Source organism: Heterocephalus glaber, unplaced genomic scaffold (assembly GCF_053883595.1).
Source record: "Heterocephalus glaber isolate CG9 unplaced genomic scaffold, H.glaber_assembly_v1.0 deba00000738, whole genome shotgun sequence".
NCBI classification, from domain to species: Eukaryota; Metazoa; Chordata; class Mammalia; order Rodentia; family Bathyergidae; genus Heterocephalus; species Heterocephalus glaber.
Window position 1 is genome coordinate 3,921,379 of NW_028258161.1, and position 13,197 is coordinate 3,934,575.

The 13,197-nt window shown below is 45.1% G+C and overlaps 1 protein-coding gene across 1 annotated transcript in view; it reads left to right on the forward strand.

Moving 5' to 3' along the window:
- The window catches only part of Tbx19 (T-box transcription factor 19), a 29,929-nt gene that overhangs the window by 10,775 nt on the left and 5,957 nt on the right, over positions 1 to 13,197 (forward strand). Inside the window, exons 2-6 of the mRNA XM_004865220.3 lie at positions 1,436 to 1,700; positions 3,063 to 3,197; positions 6,998 to 7,059; positions 8,479 to 8,540; positions 11,203 to 11,391. Coding sequence (XP_004865277.1) covers positions 1,436 to 1,700; positions 3,063 to 3,197; positions 6,998 to 7,059; positions 8,479 to 8,540; positions 11,203 to 11,391 — 713 coding nt within the window. The remainder of the gene's footprint in view (positions 1 to 1,435; positions 1,701 to 3,062; positions 3,198 to 6,997; positions 7,060 to 8,478; positions 8,541 to 11,202; positions 11,392 to 13,197) is intronic.

Below are 13,197 nucleotides of genomic sequence, written 5' to 3' on the forward strand. Positions count from 1 at the left end.
TCATCTTGAGCAGTCGCATTGTCAGGCTGGGAGCTTAGTGCACGGGGAGTGAGTGTGCTTTTACAGCTTCCTTCCTTTCTTTTTAAAAATTTACATGCACTGCATATTTTTATTGAGAACAATTTTGACGCTTTTAAACTTATTGTGATAAATGACAGTTATACATGTGTCACTGTTGTGTTTTTATAAAGTGAAATAAAAACAAAGTAAAGTTTTTAACACTTTAGACAGACTGTTTCCCTGTATACCTCCTAGAAGCAAGCTGGCACTTGGCTGTCAAGATGACCCCATGCGATCCCCATGACAATTTCTGATGGCCACATTTGCTTTTTGTTTTTTTTGGTACCAGGGATCGAACTCGGGTCCTTGCGCTTGCGCAGCAGGCAGCGAAACCACTGAGCTAAATCCCCAGCCCTGATGGCCACATTTGTGATTGCAAATGGCACTTGTGTGTCCAGGGGTTTTCTGTTGTCTACACTTGGGTAACATGATTAAAATAATTGAAAATGGTAAAATATACAGTAGAGAAAAATCCTTCTGTTGAAGAAAGCACAAAGGAAAATACAAGGGGAAGATTTTGCATTATAAACACAGCCTCCCTAAGGGAGGGTCCTCACTTCAGTTCGTGTGAAGATCCAATCATGTCTGTAAAGGAGAGGGTGTAGTTCTCAGCCAAGACTTCGATTTGGAATGAATCATCAGGTGCAATTTCCCACCTAGAAATTTCATTTAATTCACACACGTGGCCTAGTCTATTTAAACCACATTGAGACAGTTTCGTAAAGTTGTTGAAAGAACTCAGTGAGTTACTTCTTGTAAGGTGCTGTTGCTGGGATCACAAAAGTGCCCTGTAAGTGTCAGTGCATTGCCGTTATACCCCGGCCCTTCAGCCTGCCAGCCCTGCTTCTATTCTGCAGTCTCACCTTAGGAGTGACTTTGGAAGCTGGAAGTACACGGGACATCAACTCCATCTCCTCTCTCCTGCCTGGCTGGCAGATCCACTTTCCTCTGCTTTGCTTTCTGGAAGTAGTCTAGGTAGAATGAGGAGTGACTGCTCCTGGCTGTCGGTTTCTTTTGAGGGTGGTAGAATTGCTCTAGAACCAGAAGCCAGCCATCTGGGTAGCTTCTCCAAATATTTGTGCCAGGAACTTATTGGTGTTATTCTAGAGGGTGGAAGAGGACCAATGAGTCCAGATCTGTCTATCTCAAAATGTGATTCTTGAACCCAAATTCCCACAGAATGCTCAGAGAAAAGCTAGCTCCATTGGCTCTGAGCAGTCCTGGAGAGAAGGAACTGGACTGCAGCTCCGGGCCCTGTAGATGTGGCTGAGCTTTCAGGCCACTCCATGGCAGCTCTGCCAGGGCTGACCCTTGGGCAAGGCGAGGAGGTTCTCTAACATCCTTCCGGGCGCTAGGTCTCTGCCTTTTCTTTTAGACGGATGTTCCCTGTCCTGAAAATTAGTGTCACAGGACTGGACCCCAACGCCATGTACTCCCTCCTGTTGGACTTTGTCCCTACGGATGGTCACCGCTGGAAGTACGTCAATGGGGAGTGGGTGCCTGCAGGCAAGCCAGAGGTCTCCAGCCACAGCTGCGTCTACATCCACCCGGACTCCCCCAACTTTGGGGCCCACTGGATGAAGGCTCCCATCTCCTTCAGCAAAGTGAAGCTGACCAACAAGCTGAACGGAGGTGGGCAGGTACGTGCCACCTCCCCACAGTGCCAATCAAGAAATATCAAGGGTGCATTTAGGCAATTAGAGGGGTCCTCACCAACCTCTTCTCCCACAGAAGCCAATTATTCCCTGGAGTCCAAATGTAAACAGGAATAAACAGCTCTTAATTGGTGCTTTCAGTTTTTAATGGACTTCCTGATGTGAAGAGAAAGAGAGAGAGCAGTTGTTTACTTAATCATCAAGCCTCTTTTCATAGTTTTGTCTTGTGTGCTTTTTACCAGGCCCCAGGAGGGAAATGTTTGTGGGTACCAGGGTTTTGTTATTCTCTTTCCCCTTTTCTGGTGTAAGCGGCATGTTGGCAGTAGACAACTCCCTTAATAAAAAGCTGCTCCTAAATGAAATAATTACTTCCTCCGCTTGGGCATTATGATAATTATCAATAGAATATTGAATCAGCTTTGGTTTTTCAGAAAAAAAAATCCAAACAGACCTTAAATAAGGAAGGTTTTATTAAAGGTCTCCAATTACAGTAAACATGATTTGGGCTTTTTTCTCCTGGTTTCTGTGGTAGGGCTGTGGATACTAGTCTCCCGACCAGGTTGTTAGTTTCCTTATAAAATGAGGCTGTGTTGGGGGACCAGAGACTTGGCTGAGAGGAAAGGCCTTCATTCTTTTCTCTGTCCCACATATTTGGCTTCGTGGGACCTGTTGCCCCAGGCTTGGGCCTGCTCCGTTCTGTCAGTGCTTAACTGTCAGGCAGCAGGAGTCTCTTTTCTTAGGAGAGGCAAAGAATACCATGGGAGTCTGTGATTCCAGAAGGTTCTAGTAGTTCTTCATTAAAACCAGAAATTGAAAAGTAATTGTTATTGCCTACCAGACTTCACAGCAGGAGACTTCCAAAGCCTTTCCTTTGAATCGTAAAGAGTGGATTGCACCTAACCAGTGAGTGTCAGATCTCTTTTAGTCACCAGTGAAGTGCAGCCACCATTTTGAGTTGTTATTCTTCATATGAGATAGAAAATGGGGTAGGGCTGGGGATTTAGCTCAGTGGTTTCGCCTCCTGCTGTGCAAGTGCAAGGACCCGAGTTCGATCCCCGGTACCAAAAAAAAAAAAAAAGAAAGAAAACAGAGAAGGAGGAAAATGGAGGGCCGGACACGGAACACTTAAGAACAACTCCTGGCTCATAGGCCTCACAGACCCCTGTGTTAGCCTCAGTGCTCCATTCATTGTGAAAAGCGAGCCTCGTTCCTTTCTCAGTGGTGCGGAGCAGGTGACCCAGGACATCAGCCATGTGTCCCTGACCGGTGGGTAGGAGCTCACCACAGGCGAGTCTGTCACCTGCCGCACTCCAGGCTTCTCTGCATCTTCTTTCCCCTCTTCAACAGATAATGCTGAATTCTCTGCATAAATACGAACCCCAGGTTCACATAGTGCGCGTGGGAGGTGCCCACCGCATGGTAATGAACTGCTCTTTCCCTGAAACCCAGTTCATAGCTGTGACTGCCTATCAGAACGAGGAGGTAAGAGAGAGAGAGAGAGAGAGTGAGTGTGTGTGTGTGCTCACGCGTGCCTCAGGGAGAGCGGGCAGAAGGGCCAGGGGGATCCTTTACTGCCACGAGCAAGCGCAGATGAAAGCTACATTTTCCAGGATTCAGACTCTCGAAGCAGCGAAGTTCCATAACGGGGTAGCTGCTCTCCCCTCGCTCTTCTAGTCTGCCGAAGACCCGAATGTTCATCGGCTTTATATCACTCTCACCAATGCCTGGTGTAGTCACCTCAGGAAGAGAAAGGGTTTATTTTGGCCTACAGTTTTGGTTCTGGGCCTATGGTGAGGCAGCACCTCAGGACAGGTACAAAACCACTCACTTCCTGGCCAGGGAGCAGGGAAGAATGAGGATCAGCTGTGTGTGGTGGTGCAGGCTGTAACAAGTAATCCCAGTTACTCAGGAGGCTGAGGCAGGAGGATTGCCAGTTCAAGGCCAACCTGGACAACTTAGACTGTCAAAAGAAGAAAGAAATTAGAAACAGTCCTGGGTTCAATATGCAGAACACGCTCCCCTTGTGCACAAACACACACACACACACACACACACACACACACACACACACACACGAGTGAGGATGGACCAGGGCCTCACAGTCTCCTTCAAGAGCCCCTCACCCCGGGGCCAAGTGTGGACCCATTGTATGGACCCCTGGGACACGAATATAGCAGCAGCCCAGTGGATGCTGTTCAGGTATCAATAAGACACCAGTGTCCATTTAATAAAACTCGAGTTTCGTTAAAACTCAGGAATTTTGGGGGGTCCTGGAGGGCCCATGGCCTGCACAGAGCGGGGTGAATCTGGCGTGGGTATCACCTACTCCCTCCAGCTTTGGAAGCTAGTCTGTGGAAATCGATGCCAATGTACTCCCTTGTTTGGGGGTTTGTGATGTGACCTGTCTGGTTTGTTAATTTCTGAGCACTGTTAGGTCTTTTCCTGCACTGTAACTTAACACTGTGGCTGAGTAGTCAGAATTCGCGATGTCAATTGGGTGTGATGGCACACTCTGAGAGGCTGAGGCAGAAGGAACTCAATGTGTGCCCAGTCTGGGAAACTTAGCAAGACCCTCTCTCAAAATAAAAAATAAAAAGAGTTGGAGGAATAGCTCAGTGTGAACTCCCTGGGTTCTATCCCCAGTACCACACCAAAGAAAAAAAAATTCGTAGTCTTGCCTCTCTGAGAACTGGTTTGGGTCCATTCACATCCTCAAGGTTTCCAGCCCTGCTGACCATCAGGAGCACCTGGGGAGCATTGGATTCTTTCTGATTAAACTGAAAAAAAAATTAAAGGTAACACATGTTTACTTAAAAACCTTATGGTAGACTAGTAGCACAGAAGTATGAAATGATCTCAGGATCTCACTGACATAAATATTCTTTCCAATATTTATTTATTCAACAAGTGTTTGTTCACTATTGTTCTGGATGCTGGGAAGAGAGCAGTGGGTCAAAGAGATGAACCCAGACCTCAAAGCGTCCTCATTCCATTGAGGGCAGAGGGAAACAATATTCTGTATCTGGCTCTGTCCCTGTCTGACCTTGTCCCTGTGTCAGATAAGGCTGTGGGGGCCAGACAGTGAGAGTTCTTGGGAGTGAGGGTTTGGTTTTCAGACGAACAGTCCAGAGGGCGATTATTTAAGAGCCAGAGAGTCAGTGCCAGACTGTGCTCTCCATCTGGGATGGGATCCCGACCGGACTGCTTTCCGCTGTGTCCCAAGTGACAAGAAAAGGAGCTTACATGTAAGTAGTCAGTGCTCGGTGACTATTGAAAAAACGCCAAACCAATAAAAGGCTCAATGCCAGGTTTGCGCAGGAGGGCTTGGCTCATTTCTTTTCTTTCTTTTTTTTTTTTTTGTTAGTTCTTTTATTGGAACATTTTAGGTATACAATTCGTTTACCTTTATCATTGCGCGCTTGTACCTGTACTTGATGTATCTTGGTTCTTATTTTTTTTTCCCCATTACCTGTGCACCCTTCACCCCCTCCGCCCTTCCTTATTTACATAGATTTCATTTCCATTTTTTTTCTTTTCTCATAGTTTTTCCTTTCCCTCTTTTCCTTTCCCCTTCCCTTCCCTTCACTCCTTGTCTTTGGATCTTTTTAATTATTTCAAATTATCAGTTATTCATTTTAATCATTTTAACCCTTGTTTACACTATCAGCTTTTCACACTAGAGAAACTATTTGGTATTTACACATGTGAGTCCTATTTATTTCACTTGAGAGTATGGCCTCAATATGCATCCATTTAGCTATAAATGACTCTAGTTCTTCATTCTTTATGGCTGAGTAGTACTCCATTTTATTAAAAAAACACATTTTCTTTATCCAGTTTCCAGTTGATGGGCACTTGGGCTGTTTCCAAGCTTTAGCTATTACAAACTGTGCCGCTATGAACATGGGTGCACATATATCACTGCGGTATGATTCTTTTAATTCTTTTGGGAACATACCCAGCAGGGGAATAGCTGGGTCAAATGGGACCTCTAGCCCTAGTTCTTTGAGGTATCTCCACACTGATTTCCACAGTGGTTGCACCAGTCTGCACTCCCACCAGCAATGGAGAAGGGTTCCTTTCTCCCCACACCCCCGCCAACATTTGTTATTGGTTGATTTCTTTATAGCAGCCTTTCTTTCTGGGGTGAGGTGGAATCTCAGTGTTGTTTTCATCTGCATCTCTCGAATGAACAATGATGTTGAACATTTTTTCATATATTTATTTGCTTCTTTTATTTCCTTGTCTGAGAAATGTCTGTTCATTTCAGATGCCCATTTTTGAATTGGGTCTTTGAATTTAGGGGGGGGGTCTGATTTTTTTCAATTCTTTATATATTCTAGATAGTAGTCCTTTGTCTGAGGTACAGCTGCTAAAATTTTTTTCCCATATTGTAGGTTGTCTGATAGTTCTGTTGGTGGTTTCTTTTGCAGTGCAGAAGCTTTTTAATAAGATGAGATCCCAGTTGTTGATTCTTTCTGCTAGTTCCTGTGCTGCTGAGGTTTTGTTCATGAAGTCTTGTCCTATGCCAATGTCTTCAACAGTTCTACCTAACTTATCTTCCAGCAAGTTTAGTGTTTCTGTCTTAATATTTAGATCTTTAATCCACTTTCATCTCAGCTTAGTGCATGGTGGTAGGTATGGGTCTAATTTTAATCTTTGGCAGGTTGAAATCCAGTTTTTCCAACACCATTTATTAAATAGGCTACCTTTCCTCCAATGAGGGTGGTTGGCTCCTTTGTCAAACAGGAGGTGGCTGAGTATGTCTGGAGTTGCTTCTGTATCTTCTAATCTATTCCACTGATCCTCAGGTCTGTTAATTTGCCAGTACCATGCTGTTTTTATCAGAGTGGGCTTAGCTCATTTCTAACGCTTTGCCAATTCTTTGCTCACTTTAGATGCCACTTAGCACTTTCTGCTTTTTTGAGACAGGGTCTCTCTTTGTAGTTCAGACTGGCCTTGAACTCATCATGTAGCCCAGGCTGGGCTCCAATTTGCTGCAATCCTTCTGCCTCAGCCTCCCGAGTGTGAGATTACAGGCATGTGCCACCTGCCTGGCTGCCACTTAGCATTTTCACTGTGAGCCATAATAAAATATCCTTTGCCAGGGACAGTGCATTAGTGATTTAGTGCAAGAGTAAGTGAAGAAACATGGGGAGAAAGAAAAAAAAAGGAGAGAGGGAATTACCCTATTTTACAGAAATTTGCAGATGAAGATGGAAGGTTCTGTCTGCTCATAAGTGTTCCAGTTTGCTAACACCTCTTGTCTTTGCAAATGCAAGATCACAGCTCTCAAAATCAAGTACAACCCTTTTGCCAAGGCCTTCTTGGATGCCAAGGAAAGGTGAGTAGATAAATTTCGGGAAAATCTTATGAATTCATCTCTGAAGTGTGAAATTTGTGTTCAGTCTAAAAAGAACTAGCCTGGTGGTACTTGCGTTATTTTTAATAAAAATCTGGTTCAGGATTCAATTCAGTGTTCAACAGAATCAACAAAATTCAACCAAATTATAATTGTTCCCAATAACAGTGCTTCAGAGCATCTAGCTGGCAATATTGTGTCAGTCTTGGGTTTTTTTTACAGATTTTTGAAAGTAGCACAACCACATTAAAAAAATGATTTAGACTTTCAAGAATTCACTCTGTCCTTTCCCTGTTACCTCTGAGTGATATGGTTTTAATAAGTTCTGTTTTTTTTTAACAACACTTAGCCTAGAAAAGGTCAGTTATGGCAGGAAGTTCCTATTTCCCAGCAGAGACTTCTGGGGTTGCCATTCTATCATTTTGGGTCATTGAGCTGCCATCTCTAGCTTTCTTTTCTATATTCTAGGACAAGATGAAAGATACTGGTGCTTATTGTTGACTTTTCTCTTGACAAGAGCTAGAGTGTAAATATATTACCTTTGTAATGTTCAGATTTTTTTGCCTGAAGTTTGAATCTTTTCACTTATTTTTATAGCTGTCTGATCTTTCTTTTTTGCCTTAAAGACTGTTAATTAATAGACAGATATTTATAATGATTTGTCACATGAATCTGTCCTGTTCAGTATTTTAATAAATATAGACAAGGGCCGGGAATTTAGCTTGATGGCGCCATGTCTGCCTTGGAAGCTCAAGGTTCTGAGTTCGATGCCTGGTACCACCAAAAAAGAAAAAAAAAAAAATGATATGAAGAGCATACTTATAATTTTTCAGATAACAAAAACCCTAAGGGAAAAGCACATAAGTGAGATGACAGAATCTAGAGTCAAAATAATAGCAGCATGATACCACAGGAATTCAGAGCTTTGAGTAAGATGTCCTGAGTTTGAGTACTGACCGTGCAATTTCCCAGCTCTTTGACCTTGCAGAAGTCAGTTTACTTCCTGAGATTCACTTTCCTAATCTGCAAAGCGGGGATAGCAATATTTCCCTCATAGGGTCATTGGTGGACCTAGCATGGCACAGCTGTAACTGTGTTCTAAAGTCCCATGCAAGGCTTAGCTGTTTTACTATTGCCTGAATCTTGGCAGGCAGGAGCAATAATCACAAGTCTGTAAGATCAAACTAAGCAGGGGTAGCTATAAATGTGGGAATGGGGGTAAGAGTAAAACTGCAGCTCACAGAGCAGTTGCACAAGTAGAAACTGTCCTGGGGAGGGATGGTAGCTTTGGGAAAAAAGGTTTGGTGTTCTCATTCCCATAATTTATTACTCTCCAATGAGAATTTGGGGTGTGCTTTATCCTGGACTTGTACAGTGAGCTGTAACTTCATTACTTTTCAGAAACCACCTAAAAGACATTCCAGAGGCTGTTGCTGAGGGCCAGCATGTGGCCTATTCTCACTGTGAGTTGGGGGGACCCTAGGTGGGCTGTGTGTGGGGTTCCACATTCAGACTTTTTACCTTCGTGACTGCTTAGGGCCTAGGCCAAATCAAGACCCCAAGGTATTTCTTCTACGTACCACACACTTAGGTCCTTCCCAGAGTTCACAGGGACAGCCGGCATTCCTAGGCTTAAGGGGCCCCAATACATCTTAGCAGGACACAGAAATGGCAATGATTAATGTGACCTTGTTTTCATGTGAGTGAGGCTTAGAGTGTGCTCAAAAGTGCATTCTGGGCTTATCTCCTACCTTCCCACTGGCTGTCCTGGATTTCCCCCTGTTCTCAGTGTTTGTGAATTTTGGCATCGGTCACCATGGCACTGCCTCAGGGAGACTGTGGCCTGGCATGTAAGAAGAGTCTGCCTCTGTCGCCTGGCAGGCCACAGGGAGAGCTGGAGTGGTACTGGGAATTCTGAAGGTAGAGCTGAATGTCCTCAGCAGGTTCCACCTTCTCTGAGTCCTCCTGGGGGAGGGAGTTCCCTGGAGCTGTAGTAGGAAACCACGGCCAGTGACCTCAGAGTAGCAAAATTAACCCTGGCATCTGGCACACTCTTTAATTTACATTATAGAGTATTGCTAAGATTCCAGCTATGGAATTCTTCACTTCCTCCTAACCCTTCATGCATCTTGTATGCCAGGAATGGCCAAGTAACCATATGGAGAAGCTGCTCTGGAAGAACACTTTTAAAAGTGACCTGGAATAAAAATTCCCCCTGTTTAGGTTAGGACCACACACAGAGACACACCTTCTCTGAGCTCATGTGTTGGAGACCTTTCAGCAGGCTTCTTGGGGTCTGTACATTACATGTGACAAAGCAAATGGTCCTAGGGCCTCTTGCCTGGTTTTGCCCATTGGACACTTGGATCTTGATTTTCTTAATGTGCCCGGAAGTTTTAAATGTTCTATTTTCCCTCTTGAAGTTTGATCATTTTAGTCTGTGAAACAAAATAACAATAGAGTAATAGAAAACAAACATGCCTGTTTATAAATGTGCATCAACACGAGAGTCAGACACAAAGTATGAGACTCAAAGACAGTGCCAGATGATTGATGCTTAAATAGCATTTGGAGATGCAGGAAGAGTAGGGGCTTGAGGCTACTGCTGGTGGGGGAGATTGTGATGTGGATTATGGAAGAGTGAGGGAAAGATGCGTGGACAGAGGCTCTTTATTATGCAGATGAAGTTGCACCTCAAAGACTACGTGACATCAGGCAGAAATCTGGATAAGGGGAGCCTCAGACAGCCTGTCTGCGTGCAAATCTCCCCTGAGAAAGGAAAGCTTTTCTGAGCCACTCCTGTGTTACAGCCTTGCTGAGTACCATCTCATAAAAAGCTGAAGAAATGTATGTTGGGGAGCCTTGTTTTTGGCCCTGGGGACTGAACTCAGAGCCTTCACACTGAGCTACATCCCCACTGCTTTTTAAAATTAAAAACAGATTTTTGAGACAGAGTCGTGCTAAGTCGCTAAGTTGCCCATGCTGGGCTGGAACTTATGAACCTCCTGTCTCAGCCTCCTGGAGTGCTGGGCTTACAGGTGGGTACTACCACATCAGGCTGCCCATTTGGATCTCCCTTACCCAGCAGGGACCACTTTGGTCCTATGTTTATACAGCAATAGGAAAACAAAGATGACAAAAGTGTTTGTTGGGAATGAGTGGGCCCGCACTTTGTAACATGAATTCTGTGCAGTTTCTATTTAAGCAGTGACAGCGGTTCTAACTCCAAGCTCCAATTTCTACATTGCTGAGGTTCAGGGAACCATCCTGGAGCAGCCCAGGTTCTGTCTGACTCCATGTCTGTCACCTCAGCTGACATCTCGTGGAAGGCCATGCCTCTGGTTTTAGGAGCCTGCATTTGCATGCCTGCATTGCAAATAGCAGCCTTTGCCCGGGAACTTACTGGAAGTAGTCTTCTGTTCAGGAGCTTCACTAATTCCTATGAGATATTTTGTAAGCTTCTAAAATATTCTGCAGAATCCTTGCTGCCAAAATGCATGAGTCCAGCTCCCTTGTTCTCTGTGCCCCCCAGAATCCTCTTTGGGGGTTGGTGGTGGGCAGTGTCACTTGGTATTTCAGACTCCATGACTTGACTGGGCTTTTAGAGGTCAACCTGAAACTGCCTGTCCACCAGCACCCCGGGATGGGGTATTCTCTAATTGTTAGAAACCAGGAGACTGCGTGTTTCACAAGATCACCACAAAACACCGAAACTGTTTCTATGATATTAGGGTATAGTATTCTTGTGTGACACAATAAACAGCCCCTGCCGGTTGTGGCTCAGTGAGTTGCATGTACATCTAAGGCTTCCTAGACTGACTTTTTCTTGAATTAAGCAGAAGCATCTGAGCTTTTGCATTTCTATGGGTTTCTGCATTGAGGCTGTATTTTGTGCAGCTGTCTGTGTTCCAGTGTTCAGAAGAGGCTTCCCACACTTTGCTAGGACCTACGTATCGCCCATCTGCAGGTCACTGCTCATGGGGAAGGGAATCAGCAGTGGGATGGTGGTGGTGGGGTCATCTCTAAGGGGGCAGGTGTCAGCGTCGTTCATAAGACATGGCCGTGCAAGGTAAGTGTCACCTGACTTTGGTACAAAGCCCCTCTGTCCTTCTCTGTCTATCCTAGTGGGAGGCTGGATCTTCTCCAACCCGGATGGTGTGTGCACAGCGGGAAACAGCAACTACCAGTACGCAGCTCCTCTGCCCCTGCCTGCCCCCCACACTCACCATGGCTGCGAGCACTACTCTGGCCTCCGAGGACACCGGCAGGTGCCCTACCCCTCTGCCTACGTGCACAGAAACCATTCTCCCTCAGGTGTGTGGCTCTGCTAATGAAGCCCTTGGGATGGGCTGGGTTTGCAAGGTGGTGGGAGGAGGGGGGAGTTGGGGAGAAATAAACAGCCAGTAAAAATCAGTATCTGAAGATAGAACAGCTTTCATCTACTGTACATGCATGACAGTGTATGTTACTATTTTGTGTTATTTCATTGTTATTTTGTGTACTGCTGTTTGATGGTCTACTTGTAATAGTTTTGGCGTTTTGTGGTGATTTTGTGAACCATGTAGTCTCCTGGTTTCTAACGATTAGGGAATATCCCATCCCGGGGTGCTGGTGGACAGGCAGTTTCAGGCTGATCTCTAAAAGCCCAGTCCAGTTACAGGTCTGAAATACCAGCTCACCGCTTTCACGTGGCTGTTTCCTACGTGGCAGTTGTGGCTGGGTCCAGGGTTGGAGGACTCTTAGGAAGGTCTTGGGAGCCACATCCTTGTATGTTTAGGTCTTAGTTTGACTTGGTGGGAGTAGCCCAACCTTATAATGTCTGCAGTGTGGTTTTTTGTTTGTTTTACATTAGTGCTGTTATTTACATGCTTTGTTTCTCAGTTACTGCTGTCTTGTCTTCTTTGACCTTTTGATACTCTGACTGTGGTTATTTATCAATTTGGTAAGAAAAAAAAAAAAGAAAGACTAGTGGTATAGGAGGCATAGCTCAGTGGTATAGCACTTGCCTGTTATACTTGAAGCCCTGGGTAATAGAGAGAGAGAGAGAGAGAGAGGATATATGGATATATATCATTGAGGATCAGGCTCTGTTTGAGCCACATGGACAAAATGGTCAAATACCCTAATATGCAGATCCTGTTCTAATATGGAGCGATCGATTCTAAATAAAACAAAGGTAAAGAGTTCATGGGTCAGGAGGTGGTGGGGATTGTTTAGATTCCAGCCTCCTTCCTTCCTCTGTGACACCCTCAACTCCACATTTCTGTAGGGCTGTCCTGGATATCTGTTCTTGTCCTCCTCAGCTGGTGGCTTCTGGTAGCCTCAACAGCTGCCCCCAGAAAGGGAGGACATGTGGCTTCATGAGAGGCCACTCAGCAGTGCCTTACTCTGCTTCCTGCTCTTTTTCATGTGAAGCATCTGCCCTGCACACTTGCACAGGGAGGTGATGGAGACATATGAGGGGTGATCGAAAAATACAGTGTGGATTTAAATTAAAAACAGTGGATTACAGTGAAAGACACATCGCCGTGAATCCCTGTTAAAATGCTCCCCTCCTTTCAAACACTCTTATGCCACCGTTCTTGCCACTTTCTGGAGCAGTTCTGGAAGTTTTCTTTCATGAGTGTCTTTAGTTGTGCTGTCCTGGCTGCGGTGCTGTGATGTCCTGAATTGATTCAGAACATTTACCCTTCGTGGTCATTTTGACTTTGGGGCAGAGCCAGAAGTCACATGGTGCCAGATCTGGTGAATAAAGTGGATGAGGACACACAGTGATGTTCTTACAAGACTGCCTTTCTGTTGGATGGCACTTAGCAGCAGCATTCACTGTATTTTTCGATTACCCCTTGTGGTTTCTTCCCAGGAGGGTCTAGGGGGTATACAAATACATGTGTAATTAATCATCATGCAGTGCGGTGAGTTCTCTGATGTGGCCTGCGGATCTGCAGCACCCCCTGGGAACTTGTTAGAGCTTTTGACTCTCAGGCTTTACCCCGGACCACAGTCTGCACCCCAACAAGATCCCCGAGTGACTCAGAGGCACATTAAGGTTGAGAAATCATCGAGATCACACACAAGCCAGGGTGCTGTGGGAATGAAAAAGCAACTAAATCTGCCTGG